Here is a 19159-nt window from a genome sequence, read left to right on the forward strand (position 1 = left end):
CACACACACATGATCACTGGCGCTAAGTGGATTTTCCCCCCCTTGGGGGCAGATGGGCCTAAAAAAATAGGCCGATCTGCCCCCAACGGGGCAGTACTGCCCAATAGTGCTTTTTGCCCCTTGGGGACGATCCTTGCCCAGGGGGTGCCCCCAAACACAGAAAAAAAACAAAAGAAAGAAAACAAACAAAAATCCCTGGCATCTTTATGGTTTCTGCCTCCCCTGGGGGCAGAAGGGCCTAAACAAAATAGGCCAATCTGCCCCCCTAGGGGCAGAAATGGTGTAATTACAGGGAGTGCAGAATTATTAGGCAAGTTGTATTTTTGAGGATTAATTTTATTATTGAACAACAACCATGTTCTCAATGAACCCAAAAAACTCATTAATATCAAAGCTGAATATTTGTGGAAGTAGTTTGTAGTTTGTTTTTAGTTTTAGCTATGTTAGGGGGATATCTGTATGTGCAGGTGACTATTACTGTGCATAATTATTAGGCAACTTAACAAAAAACAAATATATACCCATTTCAATTATTTATTATTACCAGTGAAACCAAAATAACATCTCAACATTCACAAATATACATTTCTGACATTCAAAAACAAAACAAAAACAAATCAGTGACCAATATAGCCACCTTTCTTTGCAAGGACACTCAAAAGCCTGCCATCCATGGATTCTGTCAGTGTTTTGATCTGTTCACCATCAACATTGCGTGCAGCAGCAACCACAGCCTCCCAGACACTGTTCAGAGAGGTGTACTGTTTTCCCTCCTTGTAAATCTCACATTTGATGATGGTTCTCAATGGGGTTCAGATCAGGTGAACAAGGAGGCCATGTCATTAGATTTCCTTCTTTTATACCCTTTCTTGCCAGCCACGCTGTGGAGTACTTGGACGCGTGTGATGGAGCATTGTCCTGCATGAAAACATGTTTTTCTTGAAGGATGCAGACTTCTTCCTGTACCACTGCTTGAAGAAGGTGTCTTTCAGGAAATGGCAGTAGGACTGGGAGTTGAGCTTGACTCCATCCTCAACCCGAAAAGGCCCCACAAGCTCATCTTTGATGATACCAGCCCAAACCAGTACTCCACCTCCACCTTGCTGGCGTCTGAGTCGGACTGGAGCTCTCTGCCCTTTACCAATCCAGCCACGGGCCCATCCATCTGGCCCATCAAGACTCACTCTCATTTCATCAGTCCATAAAACCTTAGAAAAATCAGTCTTGAGATATTTCTTGGCCCAGTCTTGACGTTTCAGCTTGTGTGTCTTGTTCAGTGGTGGTCGTCTTTCAGCCTTTCTTACCTTGGCCATGTCTCTGAGTATTGCACACCTTGTGCTTTTGGGCACTCCAGTGATGTTGCAGCTCTGAAATATGGCCAAACTGGTGGCAAGTGGCATCGTGGCAGCTGCACGCTTGACTTTTCTCAGTTCATGGGCAGTTATTTTGCGCCTTGGTTTTTCCACACGCTTCTTGCGACCCTGTTGACTATTTTGAATGAAACGCTTGATTGTTCGATGATCACGCTTCAGAAGCTTTGCAATTTTAAGAGTGCTGCATCCCTCTGCAAGATATCTCACTATTTTTGACTTTTCTGAGCCTGTCAAGTCCTTCGTTTGACCCATTTTGCCAAAGGAAAGGAAGTTGCCTAATAATTATGCACACCTGATATAGGGTGTTGATGTCATTAGACCACACCCCTTCTCATTACAGAGATGCACATCACCTAATATGCTTAATTGGTAGTAGGCTTTCGAGCCTATACAGCTTGGAGTAAGACAACATGCATAAAGAGGATGATGTGCTCAAAATACTCATTTGCCTAATAATTCTGCACTCCCTGTATATTGCCCCCTTTGGGGGGCGACCCTTGCCCAAAGGGCCACCCTCCCCACACAAAGCACACACACACACACACACATATGATCCCTGGCGCTAAGTGGATTCTGCCCCCCTTGGGGGCAGATGGGAAAAAAGAAATTGGCCGATCTGCCAGTATTGCTTTTTGCCCCTTGGGGGTGACCCTTGCCCAAGGGGACGTGCCCCCCAACACAAACAAAAAAGAGATGAAAAAAAAATCCCTGCCGTCTTCATGGTTTCTGCCCCCCCAACCCCTGGGGGCAGAAGGGCCTACCAAAACAGGCCGATCGGCCCCCAAGGGGGGCAGAAATGGCCTAGATTATGTTGCCCCATTTGGGGGGTGACCCTTGCCCAAGGGGCCACCCCCACCACACAAAACACACACACACACGATCCCTGGGGCTAAGTGGATGGCAGAAAGGCCTAAAAAAAAAAAAAAGGCCGATTTGACCCCAAGGGGGGCAGAAGTGCCCAATAGTGCTTTTTACCCCTTAGGGGCGACCCTTGCCCAAGGGACCGCCCCCACAACACAAACATCTGGAAAAAAAAACAATCCGTGGTTTCTAGTGCAGATCGGCCTTAAAATAAGGCCGATATGCCCCCAAGGGGGGCAGAAATGGGAAAAATACATTGCCCCCCAAAGGAGAACAACTCTTGCCCAAGGTGTCGCTCTCCCACTCTATAAAAACACACGCACACTAATTCCCTGGTGTCTAGTGATGCGATCGGGCAGCAGGAATGCTCAAAGAGACATTGAGGGAAAGGAAAACCCTTTCCTTTCCCTCTATACCTCTTTCAGAGGGATTTCGCCCCCATCCGCCACCCGGAGGTAAAACTTACCTCCTTTGCGCGTCATCGCACCCTTTCATGATGTAACGCTGACGTCATGGGGGGGCGGTGGTGGAAGAGGAAGCAATTCCCCCTCCAAACCTGACCTGGGGGGAGCGCTTGCGCTTCCCCCGAGGTCCAGTTCTCAGACGTAATAGTTACGTCCGAGTCGCCCGAGAAGCGCCTCCACGGACGTAACCATTACATCCGTGGCGTACAAGGGGTTAAAGTATATAAGAGGCTGAGACCAGATGGACCGGGGTGTGACTCAGATCTTGGATATGCTCAGGACGCTGAGGTGTGTCATCCTTCCCATGAGGATAATTGATTTCTCTCTCCACAATCGATTCTGGGATCTGGCGGTCTAATGCTAATAAGGAGGGAGATGGCGCAGATTTACCTGTGCCTCATGGTGATATATTTATATATATATATATCCATTTGCTTTGTACATTACAGTGGAGAATCATTTGTACATATTTTTACTTCATTGCTGTGACCATTTTTAAATAAGGGCTTTCTGCGTGCTAATCTTCCTCTATGAACCTTGCAGAGTGGTTTAATAAATGTATTTGTCGGACTAAGAGTTGCATTCCAGGGAATTTTTTGTCGGTGCATGAGTGTTTCATCTCGGTCCGTAGTGTAGGAAAACAGTTTGCAGGTTTCATTTCCCCATTAAATCAAAAAAAGTATGAACTAAAAGACGCAGGGCCTTAGGGGTGGAGGCTATTAAAACTGCATCATCTGCATGAAGTAGTACTGGGAGGGGGGATACCCCTGACCATAGGCACATCTGGGCTGCACCTACTCAGCTCTGAACTCAACTCATTAATGTATAAAATAGAAAGGAGTGGTGAAAGGACCCATCCTGCTCCCTGCTCAATTGATATTAATGCTTCACCTCCCCATTTCTCCCAAACCTTACCCTGGCATTGGTGCCCCTATACAAAGAAACCAGCATGTGCACAAGGGAAGGGTCCATTTGTAGAAGAATCTGCCATAGCTTTCCTCAGTCCACACAACTGAATGCCATGGACAGGTCCATAAAGGCTAAGTGTTAATTAGATTTTTTAGCCACTGTATACTTGCCAGTCATCAAATTTAAATTAAGGCATGCTCAGTCCTCCCAAGGCCAATTCGGAAACCATAGTGACACTTATCTATCACATTGTTATCATTGGCCCGCTCAATTATTCTGTTGTATAATACTCTGTACACATTTTTGGCTGGTATATCTATACAAGAAATAGGACGGTAGTTTTTGGGTTCTACCCTATTTCTCTTTTTAAAAATCAGGACAATAATCTAGCTCAGCCAAGAACAAGGGATCATTGACTCCTCCAAACAATTACACACATTTGTCAACATCGGGGCCCAGAAATCTATATTACATTTAATAACATCCATCGGGACCGCATCAGACTCAGGCGTTTTTCCACCCGCACTCTCTTGGATAGCCAGTGTTACTTCAGGCAAGGTGAGAAATTGAAAAGATGGCGCATCCTCCTGCAAAAGCTGTGAAGCACTCACAGTAACTGACGAATATATTTGTGTAAAATTAGCAACCCACTCCTCCCCCTTTATGTGGCAACTGGTCGACAACGCTTTAGAATCCAAATGACACAGATGAAGGGCATCTCTTCAGAATAATGTATTATCCTTTACACAGGCCGCATTAGTTATGGTTTCCCACTGTTATGAAATAACCTCTTTCATTCTCCTACGTGTAGCTACTTTGTAGATTTTCATCTGGGAAACTACTAAAATACGGTCACAGGGTCTGGTGGTTAAAGCCCTACACAAGGGGCTCGGTTAGCCTGAGAACATTCCTGGTCAAACCCCCATAAACACCCAAATTCAACTTTAATAGGCTTAAAAAGGTAATATCTAATCTGCTCACAAAAGCTAACAGAGACATTTACAGTATTAACTTTACCCGCACCCAACTGTAAGCACTTCAACAACATTTGCAAATATTTGGCAACTATCTAATGTAGACATTTTACTGGGTCTTATAGTTTACAACGTAGCCTAAGTTTATCACTTAAAGGACATTCATTCACAAGGCTTGTTACTTTCTGATATAACTCCTTATGCGGAACTCCCAGGGTTATAGTATTTGGGTTGTGATCCCCATAATCGGTTGCAAAAGTTGTACCATGCAGTAACAGACCCCTCAGGTTATGTGAGATAAAGATGTAATCAATAGTTGAGGAGCTATTTCTACCTCTGAAAGTTGGTAAATCCTGCATACCTGTACCATCCCCATCCATGACATTAAATAGATCTGCATGATAGCAACAAAAACTGACAGCTCTTTGTCTATCATCAACACACCTGCTAGTCTCTTCAAGCTTCCCCTCTCCTCCTAGATGTTTAAGTCGAGCGTTAAAGTTCCCCCCAAAGGCAAAGATACAGCTGGTGGCCATGCTGATTTCTGTCTTCCACTAAATAGGTAATATAGGAGAAGAGGCTGGGAAATCTCTGATTAGGGATGTTCACAAAATCATTATTATTATTAAACTGAATAAAGTTATCACCATTGCCCCTTTGAGTATAAGAAGTTGGAAATTAGAACTGCATAGTTTTACTTCCTCTACCTGTCCCCCTAATAAAAGTTTAACCCAGATTGATAGGCAGCCAGCAGCTCTGCCACACCTCAGGGATGTCGCTGGAACACTAAAACGTCTATACCCATCAAACCCAACTGTATTTACTTCCCATGTTTACTGAAGTGTAACAATATCATACAATCTAATAAAGCTTTGCCATTCAGGTAATGCAATCTTTGCACAAAGTCCGGCAATGTTACAACTTATTATCTTTAAACATATTGTCCATGTTTTTGTTAATTTTTAAAGTTGCTTGTATATTTTTGCTTGAAATATAAATATTTTTAATTTGTTTTTTCCTGTACTGTTAATATTTCTACATAAATGTTTAAAAAATGTTTTATTTAGTATTGTTTTATTTTTTGCTCAATATTTATATACATGTATCTGCATATGTATAGTGAAGTAATTAAAACTATTTAGTATACATTATAATAAGTTTAGCTTAATATTTCTAAAATGTTAGAGTTTATATGTGTTAAACCTATATTCTTGTTTTTTTACAATATTTCCTTCCACTGTATTCTTGACACAATAGTTTTGTTATTAAGATTAGTATAGGAAAACAATATCTAGGTTATCAAAGAAAACAATATTTTAATATTTTGATATTTCCGTCCTTGGGATTAAAAAAAAAAAAAAGTTATCTTTTCGGTGCCAGAAAGGCGTGACATCTTAATACTGATTGGCTTGATAATTCATCTGGATGAGCCGTAGTCGGATAATTTTGCTGAAGTACAGGACTGATCTGTAAATAAGATGGTCTTTCTATTTGTTCCCTCTTTCTGTACTGAGAGACAGAGTAGATCACTTATTGATTGTAACTGTATTACACAAAAGTATACAAACATATAGAAAGTGATCTATATTTTTGAGTGGAACTCAATTAAAAATTATATTTAAGTTGATCTGAATAATACAGAAAGCCTAATTAGGCACTGCTGTTATTCATACCTGTCACTTACAGTGGATCTCACCAGTGAGAACATAGCTATTTTACCAGATAAAAAGAATGTTTCATGCCTCATTACAGCAAGGGAGTTGTTTTGCAAGTAGGTGAATGATAGAGATGATCAGTATGCATCTATCATCCACATGAAAGCTTCCTAATAATATTGATCAGCGTCATTTGTTTCAATATATAGTAACTTAAAAAACTCTTCTATTTTTTTTTCTGAATTACATGACTTCCTAGTTGGGACTCGTCAGATGTTCTTGGATCTTGCGATAAAGTTCAGTGTGAACCTGAAGAAGTTGAAGCTACATGAGGCTGAATATGTGTTGATGGAGGCCATTGCCCTCTTTGCACCTGGTGAGTTATGAAGCTGTTGGTAAGGAGATGTCAACCAATCGCAGTCTGATGAGTAAAGTCGAGCCTGCTGGTTCCATTTTGGATACCCTGGGCCTGTTCTTGTGCACAATGCGGTAGTGATGCTCTTTTCCCAGACAGTGAAAGTGTATCACAAGAGATGCAGGTGGGAAGAAAGCTTTCCGAGGAGGTGAATGAGGAAATCACATTCTGCTGCAGATCCCTATGAATCATTTATTAAAACTATATATTCACTAGATGTTATAGGGATTTTCTTGTCCTAACCATTTGGTGCCTGCAACCTGTGTTCTGGGTCACATGACTCTGAAAAGTTGGCAGTTGGCCTTTGCATATTCCTCCTAGACAGTGTGACAATGAGTACTAGGTGTTGGCAGGAAGGCCCCTCCTGCCAGGATGGCAGGGTGGAGTTGTTCTCTGTCCCACTTACATTTCAAATAAGCTTCCTCAGCACACTCACAAAGATCTTAACACCAGTCTCTTGTCACCCTAGACCTCTTGGAGCTGGGACAGGAAGGAAAGACATTCTAGAACCATCTGGGGGGAGGGGGGAACTCTAGAAGTTTCTTCCACTTCAAAGCTGGCACCAGGTATAAAAATGGGACCCTGAGACCCACTGTTCAGTTTACTCCTGGACCTTTGGAGAACACTTAGGAGACTCCCCTGCTGCTTGAAGCCTGCCTTGAACCCTCAGAGGACTGCCCTGCTACTTCAGAACTGCCTTGCTGCTTGAACCTAGAACTGTCAGAGTGACTCAAAGAGCTAGTAAGCGGGCCTCCTTTCTGAGCTACAGGGATGCAAAAAGCTACAATAGCTTGAACCCTGCACCTGAGCCCTGCCTGAAGCGAGTCCTACCTTCCAAGAGGTGCTCACCCGGTCCTGTACCTTTCAAAGTGGTGCTAAAGGGGCTCAAACTGCTAAAACTTAAAATTTGGGACTTATACATTTTTCAGCCAAAATGTCCACTGAGAACCGACAGAAGGTCGGGACTTAGCTGCTTGCCGATCTACGCCAGGTGCTTCACCAGTCCACCTGACTTTGTAGTAGCTCCCTCTATGTCATTCTCCGTAGCAGCAAATCCTGTTCTGCGGCTTGTCGCGGAAGGGGCATCCAGCCTCATGGAGTCCTCATTGCCTCCAGCCTGCACCTTTGTCCCGCTGGAGATTTTCGACTTCCAAAAACGTGACAAAGTCATGATGTATAAATCTCCCCCGTGATTTTGTCCAGTGGCTCCCCAGCGACGACGTCTCCTCCTCCTAGGACACTGCTGGTAGCCTTGCTCCACTGAACTTTACCTTCTCAGACATTTTTCTTCAAAATGTCTTCTAAGCCTTGCAGGTAAGTCGAGAGCGGGCCCAATCCATCTCTGGTATGCAAACCGTATTCTGTTGCGGTCGGCCGTATCTTTCGATTCTGTCCCCGTCTGACACGACTAGATGTCCACGTTGGCACTTTGATCTTGTAGCCAGTAGTGTTTATAAAAACATTAAAAATTTGTAGCTCAGATTCTACTGATTACATTGTTGTCATTTTGGTGTCAAATAATTTATTTTAAAAATGTCTAAATCGGTGTGAATGTTTTTCTGGTTTTTATTACTATTTGTGTGCTGGATAAATACTTAATTCAGCGTCTCTAAGTTAAGCCTGACTGCTTTTGTGCTAAGCTACTAGAGTGATAAGCACAGCTTAGTTTAATTTCTTTTAGTGGTCCACCCCAACAAGGATTGTGGTTGTTGCTTTAAAAAGGTTTCTCATCCCCCCCCTCAATAAAAAAGCCCAATTTCTAAAACACTTGACACTTGAAATTGTGATGGTGCTTTGGCATATGAAATGCTACCTTAGGGCACCTGGATATCCGTCTATCTGTCTGCCTATCTATCTATCTATCTATCTATCTATCTATCTATCTATCTATCTATCTGTCTATCTATATTCACTTAAAAAAACAAAGGTTGCAGGGATGTTCTAGTTAGGCTCACATTTTAAATGTACCAAACAATAGAAATTCACCAGTTATAGTTATCCCAAGTAACTATAACTCGTGCCCTAAGGTAACTATAACTCGTGCCCCGCCATGCACAGTTCTTTCCTCAAAATGTTTACTGCAAATATTACATTGATATGATCAAGGATGTTTTCAAAGATATCAAAGTGCTGGAATTTGTGGGATAATTAGCAGTACATGGCGAAGGCGTGAGTTATAGTTACTTGAGATAACTAACTATAACTGGTGAATTTCTGTGGTTTGGTATGTTTAAAATGTGAGCCTATCTATAGCGTCCCTGTAACCTTTGTTTTTTTAAGTTAAGGTGGCGGTCCCTGGGGCAGCGGAAGGGGCCAGGAGGCCCCTCAACCTCGCTACCCCACTTTTTTTTACACTAAAGCCCCTAGGAATTGGCCCACCCGGGGCCATTATAGTATCGAAGCGCGGGAGCACATATTCTTTTTTTAATTTTTTTAATCTTATGGTGGATCCAGCGCTACGCTGTAAAATAAATAAAAAATGCTTTTTAGCCCTGGGGGGTCCCTTTGGGATCACACCTCTAGAGCTAAGGGGCCAGGGTGATCATACCCTAGCCCCTTTTCTTTCTTTTTTTCTATTTTTTGGGACTCTGCTGCAGCTGAGTCCCAAGATGGCTGACAACACTGCAACGACTTCTGTTGTTGAAGTGTTATCAGCCAATCAGATCTCTGCATGAGATCGGGACCGGTTGCGAATACTTCACATCCTTAGAGACACACATTTGAATTTTCTTTAATTTCTCTAAAACAACTGAACGGAAATACACCAAAACAAACAAAACACTCTTTCTGGACTAGAACCTACCTTCTTGCCAAATTCGGTGTAATTCTGTCCAGTATTTTTTACGTTATCGCTGTTCAAGATCCCTTTGGAAAAATGAATTGGGAAAATGTGTTTTGGGATGCCCCCTTCTTCTCGGCCTGCCCTGGACACATCACCCCGAACCTTTTCAGGCAACAGCGGATTGGACTGGCAAATGTTTTTGGAAAGTTTAGTGAAGATTCGTCAAGCGGCGCCAAAGATATAGGCAAGCGAAAAAAAACTTTTCATATAGAAACTAGGTCCTAACAATAAGTACCTAGTGGTGACCGCCACTAGGATATATATATGTTCATATATATATGTTCATATATATATTTTTTTTATATATATATATGTGTGTTTGTGTGTATATATATGTGTGTGTATATGTATATATATATATATATATATATATATATATATGTATATATATATGTATATGTGTGTATATATACATAGATATGTTGCTTGTCCTCTCAGGGTTGAACATGGGTATAATCGGATATAGCTGATATAGTAATCTGTACTTGCCATATGAGTGAGAGGGCACCTAGTCACACTATACTGCCAATTTGATCAAGGATAGTGATTATTTTCTCATATGGCACACTCCACCTTGGTGCAAAGATATACACTAGGTAAAAAGTAATTTTCCACAGTTATTCACTTAAGATAAAGAGTTAGTTTATTTTTATTAAATTGCTCAGATATCTTCTCAACAGCCCGAATTATATTCAATGTTTCAGTTACTTCCTTCAGTGCGTTATGATACCTTCTTTTGTATAAAAAGAAATCTCCAGTTAAATCATGTGTGTTTGTTTGATTTAAACTCTGTTATTTAGCTTAACAAGTTCAAGTAATCGTAAAAGGCAAAACAAAACCACAGCATTAACTCCGCTCACATGAAGGACAGTTGTAAATATGTGCTTAAGGAATTCTCAATGTCCAAGTTACAAACTGTGTCCCCGAATCTTTACATTCTCAGATAATGGTGAACTCTTTTCCTTCACTGAAATCTGAAATCCTCACATTCAGATTATTTTTCCTGAAGTCTTTCAGCTCTTTCTTTTGAAGTTCGAAAACAGATCTTTTCTTGGAATTTGCTCACCCTTTCATCTACATCGGTACAAAATGACTCACATGGCCTACCCATTATGACTCAACCACATAAAAGTCACCCATACCATACATCTTGACTACGTCCTTGGCATGGAAATCTCACAAATGACAATTTTTCAGCATTTGTAGTTGCTGAACCAGCAGTCACCTAACAAAAGGTCCAGGGTAGTTGCTCGAACTGTCCAGCAGATTTGGCCCATTCCATGTTCCATGAGCCATTCACTAAACTTGAGATACTTCTATCTCAGAATTCTAAACCCCAAGAACTTGTTGCAAATGCTATGGAAGAACATCGCCCGCACCTTGGAAGACCCAGGTAAAGTGCAGCTAAAGAAAGCCACTGATTAAGTAAGCAACAAATAAAAATTGGCTCAACTTAAGAGAATGGGTAAAAAACTCACATTGTTTAAAAAACTCCAACGATTCTAAGAGCAAACTCTAATTCAAATCCTATTTGCAACGTTATCAGTGGGGAGTCATAGTATGTGAACCATGAAGGCATCAAATCAAACTAGTAAGCAATTGATCATCTTCTGTGGGATCACTGAACCAGGCTCCACAACTGATCTCCTAATCTTCTTTCATTTGATCTGATTCACAGCTTTTTTGTGACCAAGATTGACAAAATTGCCTACCAGCGAACCCAGGTCCGCCCATAGGCAGGTTCCCAGAGCAATGTCATCTACTAACTCAGTTACCCCCTATATTTCCTCCTCCCATTTGGAGGAGGCCCCATGGGTAGTGTGTTGACATTGATTGTAATGCTAAATTGGGGTTAAACCATACTGTTCTACAACCCTTTCAAGTCCATCTGGAGGATGTTGAGCTTGGGGTTACTCATTGTAAGGGTGAAAGACTTTATAAGTACATTCTCGAGCTGGGGCTGAGGAATTCCCTGGAATTGCAGGGGGCAATTAATCTCGCCATCCCTGCCTTTGTTGGTAGAGGTCGAGGCACTACCATTGATTATATCTTTGTCTCCCCCGTCATGGGTAGGTTTGCTTACTCGAATACCATTCCTGTCAGTGCTTATAGTGACCATATTCCTATTGAGTTTTCCCTTACACTCCCAGTGACTACTGACCTGCCATCATTCGTTAGTGCCATAGGTGTTTCTCTAAAATATTGTGGGCTAAGGATTAGATCGCGAGATGTTGATTTTTCTAAACTTTTTAACACTGGGATTAAATTCAACTTTTCCCTAATATCCGAGCACCTACTGTCCCTGGATCAGCCTAGTGATTGGCTAGTTTGTGCTTTCTGCTTTTTGACCACCAGCATAAAAACATCCTACATTTATTACACATGGGTAATAAAACCGATACAGGCTGGTTTAAGGAGGATTTCAGAGTGGCCAACAGGAAACTTCGTGCAGCCATTAAATTTACCCTAAGGGATAGGGTCTACCCTGCTGCTTGTCGAGTCACATATCAATAAGCCACCCATGCTAGAAAGCAGGCAATCAAACTGGAAATGTGGGACAATCTTGTCTCCGCCACTGTTGCCAAGATTATCTGTGGGTTTTGGAAAATGATCAACTGGCTAACTATTTCAGATACATTGTCCGAGGGAACAAGGTCAGATGTAAGCCCTAAATGCTGGATCAAGCATTTTAAAGTTATTTACTCTTACCCAGACAGCACAGTTAGTTACGCAGAGTCACCTATTTCCTTTTGCTTGAAGGTCAGATTTGACCTTATGGCGGTCTGGGAGGCAATTAGGGCTAGCTCATCGAGTAAAGCATCTGGGCCCGATGGTGCCCCTATGGATTTGTACAAAGAGCACATCGAATTCTGGCCCCGGGCATTACCAACCTGGCCAATACTGCTGCTGCGTGTGTGCTCCCTAGTTCCTGGCATTCTGCTGTGATAAATCCCGTTTTTAAGAAAGGATGTAAACAAGATCCCCAGTGTTATAGACCCATCTCCGTGCTAGATTCCATGGTTAAAATCATTTGGCGCATCATCAGGGATTGAGAATTGGGCTCGCCTCATTCATGTGTTATCTCTCATGCAATACATGCTCTTTCTGGATTAAGAGCAAGTGTATTGAAAAGTTCATCAGCTTTCCTTTTTTAGCTGTCATGTTTGACTCCAAATGCCTGTGGTGGTCCTGCATTTCACATTGTTGTTTGCGTTTATTCATTCCATGGGCGCTTTGTTCGACTTTGCCAACAAAGTAGGCAACAAGCCAGACAAGCCCCTCATGGAGGTTTATTTGTGGAAGCGCCTACCTGTTTTAACATATGGTGCAGAAATTTGGGGCTTTCAGGATATCATCAAGGTACAGTCAGAGGATAACCAATTTTGTTGGCGTCTACTCGGCCTTCCCCATTGGACACCTCACTTTTTCCTGCACAATGAATTGGGTGTGGACTATGTATCTGACTTAATCAAGGATCACCTTTACTGCTTTAAGTCTCTGTGGCCCAACGTGTTTACATACCTTAATCAGGAGATTATCGTGAAATATCTGAAATTTTGCAAGGGTATTCTTACCCCTTGGCAAAACTATGTGCAATCATCGTCTAAAGCTTTAGGATGGGATAAATTGTTTACTTCTCCCAATTCTTTGATTGAATCGGGCATCCAGAAAATTAAAAGGCTCTTTATAAGCCATAGGGTGACATCCAGGGTGCAGGAGGAATTGACCAAACCTTCTCTGTGTGATTATGCCATTGTTCAAACATCACCCTGCCTTAAGTCTTACTTGACCTTTGTCTTGCACCCTTGGGAAAGAGCTCTCCTAGCCAAATTTTGGCTCGGCACTATCAGATCGTTGCTCGGTTTTCCCTTGGGTCAAAATGATAAATCATCTATCTTAATCTTCTATTTGATGAGACCTCTGTTGAAACCCTTGACTATTTCGTTTTTGTCTGTAGACTCTAACAATTTAAAAACCAGAAAGTTTTTAAAACCCACCATTAAACTGTATGGTTTCTGTCAACACAAGCCCACCTGGGTTTTATGCATATGCTTCCCAATCCCTTGATTTGCTTTGATGTTGGGAATTTTTGTAAGTCAGCAGTATGCAGACGATTTTTCCTGTCTGAAATTTCCCCTTTTATTCTTCTGGTGTTTTTATGAAATTCTAGTTTTTTAATTATTTATGATACTGATGTATGTAAAGCTTTTATGATTGTTCTTCAATAATCAAATAAAGCATTTTGATTGATTGATTGATTGACAAAATTAATCTAGCTTATTCGGGACTCCAGCGAAGACCCTTCTAAACGCATCAACCTGCCCATAATAGTTGTCTATTTCAACCCTAATCTCATCACATTTGGCGTAAGGCCCCTAAAGTCGACTCATCTGACTTTATTCTAGGTAGGCCCCATCACCAGTTGAGCCCCTGGAGATTGCCATTTTAGACCTTGAGGTCACCATCTTTCTCCCTTTATGCAGAAGCATTGTCATGTCAGCTATGTGACGCAGATGTTGTCTGACCTCTTTGAAAGAGCTGTGAAAGTGTCATGTTGTTCAAACGATCACATAAATATAGCCCCTGGTGCGACATTAGTCTGGCTCAAGTGTCTACTTATCACCATGTCTAGATCAAATAAGAACAAGTACAGACTTATAGACAAAAGAGTGTAGTCTAAACTGACATTCTCTTATGTCAGAAATTCTAATTTTTGATAAGATTTAGCATATAAGGATTACCATTTGACCCCTTAATAGAGAGGTCCTTTACCCATATTATTCCCAAGACTCTGCCTGATGATGTTCTCACCTACTGCCGGCACACTTCGGAGATGCTGCATCACACTCAGTGCTGATAATGCCAAGTCCTAGAGGAAGTCCTAGGGGAAGGGTACTGCAGCAGCACATGTGCACACTTCGCAGGGAGCTTGGCTTTCATTCCTCCACTGATAAAAGCTTTTGCTGTCAACAAAGTATGTAGTGCTTCGCTTGTCCGTAAGAAACTCTAAACTGCATTTTGCTTTCAGTGCTGTCAGTGTAGCACCTCAAAGTAGGTTTGAGGGTGTCATGTGTTATGACATTTTAACTGTGATAGAAATGTTAATCTTATTTTTATTGCTCACTTTGTGCTTTCTTGGTGTTTAATGATAACCCTGTGTAGTTTTTTTAGATGCACTGAGAAATAGGTTATTCCTGTCATATTAAATGCTTTTTCTTTAAATTTTCTATTATGCTTAGTGCAGTATCTGTATGGGATATTGTAAATAACAAAACAGGGTTATTTATGTTACCATGGTGCCCCTGATACCGTAATAGTGATTGTAACCTAAAAGCAAATACTTTATTTCAGCAATGTTTTGGATAGGGTGTGTTTGGGTCTGTTGTGGAAATGATGCCATCCATATTTTAGCATGTTTACTCAGACACACTCTTCATATTTACTTTTTATACCATATTATAGCACCACCCTATCCCTTGTGCTTAACCTATCCTCAACACTTTTATTAATGGTTAATTGAATTAATGATTAAAATTTGATTAAAATAGTCTAATGTGATTTTGAAGTATTATGAGCTACTACGCCAAACCAAATGCTGTCACTAACCCTACCAATAGTAAATAGTTTTTATAATCATAATTGAATTAATAATATTTATTATATCTACATTTTTAAATTGGCAACCTAATCCTAATAGCAACCCAAACATAAACTGTTACTATTGTTACATTATTCAAATTATATCTCACTAATTAATTTCAATTATATTCTTAGTCAATGATATTTAAAAGTTTACGTGGCGATTATTTAATGTTACAATTTTATTCAACAAGGTAGTGGTATGCAGTTTAATGGCAGACAAGCTAAGGAAATTGTAGGTAAAGGCAATGGCTTCACGAGAATGCGTATTTGCCAGAATTCTCTGGCCAAAAGAAGTAGGTTTGCCATATGTGAAAATGATCAATTAGGACCTAAGTACGTCACTGGAGATTACGTCAGAAGACCATTGTGCAACAGTGAAGCACAGGAAATCACATGGCATGAAATCGGATCAGAGGGAATGAACTTGTGGTTTCTGACCCAAAAGACATCACTACACATAAATGATGTGCAACAAATGAGTGAGCTTTGATTAGTTTGATTAAGTTAGTACCTCTTGATGCAACTGCAAGACACTGTACTCTGTCTTTGGATTCTTAAAATGTCTAGAAGAAAATATTTTAAAGGGTTACCTTTGAAAACTGAAATTTTTTCCACTGCCACCGGTCACCATTAGGTAGTTAAAAAGAAAAAGGGAGCACACTTCCTTGCATTCATGCGGAAAATAGCCCCATGGCATCATGGTAAATGCAGTCATTTAAATATAAATAGCGAGAATTTTTCAAAAAATATTCATCCTAAGTAGGTGCAGCAAGTGCCGTATCGCTGTAGAAAGTCTTTCACCTAAGGTAGGTGCAGCGAGTGCCGTATCTCTGGACACGTGTTTCTGGCTTTCGGCCGTCATCAGCAGAGAGCGTATGTAACTGAAGGGGTCGCTTGAAATGCCGCCAAACGTCTTCACAGGTTTTTGTACCACTCAGTAGGCGCACAGGTGCATCGCCAGTGCTCGTCAGCAAGAGGCTCACGGGAGCCGTCATTTAGACATCCAAAAAGAAAAAGGGAGCACACTGCCTTGCATTCAAGCGGAAAATAGCCCCAAGGCATCATGGTAAATGCAGTCATTTAAATATAAATAGCGAGAATTTTTCAAAAAATATTCATCCTAAGTAGGTGCAGCAAGTGCCGTATCGCTGTAGAAAGTCTTTCACCTAAGGTAGGTGCAGCGAGTGCCGTATCTCTGGACACGTGTTTCTGGCTTTCGGCCGTCATCAGCAGAGAGCGTATGTAACTGAAGGGGTCGCTTGAAATGCCGCCAAACGTCTTCACAGGTTTTTGTACCACTCAGTAGGCGCACAGGTGCATCGCCAGTGCTCGTCAGCAAGAGGCTCACGGGAGCCGTCATTTAGACATCCAAAAAGAAAAAGGGAGCACACTGCCTTGCATTCAAGCGGAAAATAGCCCCAAGGCATCATGGTAAATGCAGTCATTTAAATATAAATAGCGAGAATTTTTCAAAAAATATTCATCCTAAGTAGGTGCAGCAAGTGCCGTATCGCTGTAGAAAGTCTTTCACCTAAGGTAGGTGCAGCGAGTGCCGTATCTCTGGACACGTGTTTCTGGCTTTCGGCCGTCATCAGCAGAGAGCGTATGTAACTGAAGGGGTCGCTTGAAATGCCGCCAAACGTCTTCACAGGTTTTTGTACCACTCAGTAGGCGCACAGGTGCATCGCCAGTGCTCGTCAGCAAGAGGCTCACGGGAGCCGTCATTTAGACATCCAAAAAGAAAAAGGGAGCACACTGCCTTGCATTCAAGCGGAAAATAGCCCCAAGGCATCATGGTAAATGCAGTCATTTAAATATAAATAGCGAGAATTTTTCAAAAAATATTCATCCTAAGTAGGTGCAGCAAGTGCCGTATCGCTGTAGAAAGTCTTTCACCTAAGGTAGGTGCAGCGAGTGCCGTATCTCTGGACACGTGTTTCTGGCTTTCGGCCGTCATCAGCAGAGAGCGTATGTAACTGAAGGGGTCGCTTGAAATGCCGCCAAACGTCTTCACAGGTTTTTGTACCACTCAGTAGGCGCACAGGTGCATCGCCAGTGCTCGTCAGCAAGAGGCTCACGGGAGCCGTCATTTAGACATCCAAAAAGAAAAAGGGAGCACACTGCCTTGCATTCAAGCGGAAAATAGCCCCAAGGCATCATGGTAAATGCAGTCATTTAAATATAAATAGCGAGAATTTTTCAAAAAATATTCATCCTAAGTAGGTGCAGCAAGTGCCGTATCGCTGTAGAAAGTCTTTCACCTAAGGTAGGTGCAGCGAGTGCCGTATCTCTGGACACGTGTTTCTGGCTTTCGGCCGTCATCAGCAGAGAGCGTATGTAACTGAAGGGGTCGCTTGAAATGCCGCCAAACGTCTTCACAGGTTTTTGTACCACTCAGTAGGCGCACAGGTGCATCGCCAGTGCTCGTCAGCAAGAGGCTCACGGGAGCCGTCATTTAGACATCCAAAAAGAAAAAGGGAGCACACTGCCTTGCATTCAAGCGGAAAATAGCCCCAAGGCATCATGGTAAATGCAGTCATTTAAATATAAATAGCGAGAATTTTTCAAAAAATATTCATCCTAAGTAGGTGCAGCAAGTGCCGTATCGCTGTAGAAAGTCTTTCACCTAAGGTAGGTGCAGCGAGTGCCGTATCTCTGGACACGTGTTTCTGGCTTTCGGCCGTCATCAGCAGAGAGCGTATGTAACTGAAGGGGTCGCTTGAAATGCCGCCAAACGTCTTCACAGGTTTTTGTACCACTCAGTAGGCGCACAGGTGCATCGCCAGTGCTCGTCAGCAAGAGGCTCACGGGAGCCGTCATTTAGACATCCAAAAAGAAAAAGGGAGCACACTGCCTTGCATTCAAGCGGAAAATAGCCCCAAGGCATCATGGTAAATGCAGTCATTTAAATATAAATAGCGAGAATTTTTCAAAAAATATTCATCCTAAGTAGGTGCAGCAAGTGCCGTATCGCTGTAGAAAGTCTTTCACCTAAGGTAGGTGCAGCGAGTGCCGTATCTCTGGACACGTGTTTCTGGCTTTCGGCCGTCATCAGCAGAGAGCGTATGTAACTGAAGGGGTCGCTTGAAATGCCGCCAAACGTCTTCACAGGTTTTTGTACCACTCAGTAGGCGCACAGGTGCATCGCCAGTGCTCGTCAGCAAGAGGCTCACGGGAGCCGTCATTTAGACATCCAAAAAGAAAAAGGGAGCACACTGCCTTGCATTCAAGCGGAAAATAGCCCCAAGGCATCATGGTAAATGCAGTCATTTAAATATAAATAGCGAGAATTTTTCAAAAAATATTCATCCTAAGTAGGTGCAGCAAGTGCCGTATCGCTGTAGAAAGTCTTTCACCTAAGGTAGGTGCAGCGAGTGCCGTATCTCTGGACACGTGTTTCTGGCTTTCGGCCGTCATCAGCAGAGAGCGTATGTAACTGAAGGGGTCGCTTGAAATGCCGCCAAACGTCTTCACAGGTTTTTGTACCACTCAGTAGGCGCACAGGTGCATCGCCAGTGCTCATCAGCAAGAGGCTCACGGGAGCCGTCATTTAGACATCCAAAAAGAAAAAGGGAGCACACTGCCTTGCATTCAAGCGGAAAATAGCCCCAAGGCATCATGGTAAATGCAGTCATTTAAATATAAATAGCGAGAATTTTTCAAAAAATATTCATCCTAAGTAGGTGCAGCAAGTGCCGTATCGCTGTAGAAAGTCTTTCACCTAAGGTAGGTGCAGCGAGTGCCGTATCTCTGGACACGTGTTTCTGGCTTTCGGCCGTCATCAGCAGAGAGCGTATGTAACTGAAGGGGTCGCTTGAAATGCCGCCAAACGTCTTCACAGGTTTTTGTACCACTCAGTAGGCGCACAGGTGCATCGCCAGTGCTCGTCAGCAAGAGGCTCACGGGAGCCGTCATTTAGACATCCAAAAAGAAAAAGGGAGCACACTGCCTTGCATTCAAGCGGAAAATAGCCCCAAGGCATCATGGTAAATGCAGTCATTTAAATATAAATAGCGAGAATTT

General features: G+C 42.3%; 1 protein-coding gene across 2 annotated transcripts in view; it reads left to right on the forward strand.

Annotated features, from left to right (window-relative positions):
* Positions 1–19159, forward strand: part of NR1I3 (nuclear receptor subfamily 1 group I member 3) — a 493273-nt gene that overhangs the window by 332789 nt on the left and 141325 nt on the right. The window contains exon 7 of one of the 2 annotated variants that reach the window (XM_069217814.1): positions 6496–6612. The exons of the other annotated variant lie outside the window; for it this stretch is intronic. Coding sequence (XP_069073915.1) covers positions 6496–6612 — 117 coding nt within the window. The remainder of the gene's footprint in view (positions 1–6495; positions 6613–19159) is intronic. 2 annotated transcript variants of the gene reach the window in all.

Source organism: Pleurodeles waltl, chromosome 12, assembly GCF_031143425.1.
Source record: "Pleurodeles waltl isolate 20211129_DDA chromosome 12, aPleWal1.hap1.20221129, whole genome shotgun sequence".
Taxonomy (NCBI): domain Eukaryota; kingdom Metazoa; phylum Chordata; class Amphibia; order Caudata; family Salamandridae; genus Pleurodeles; species Pleurodeles waltl.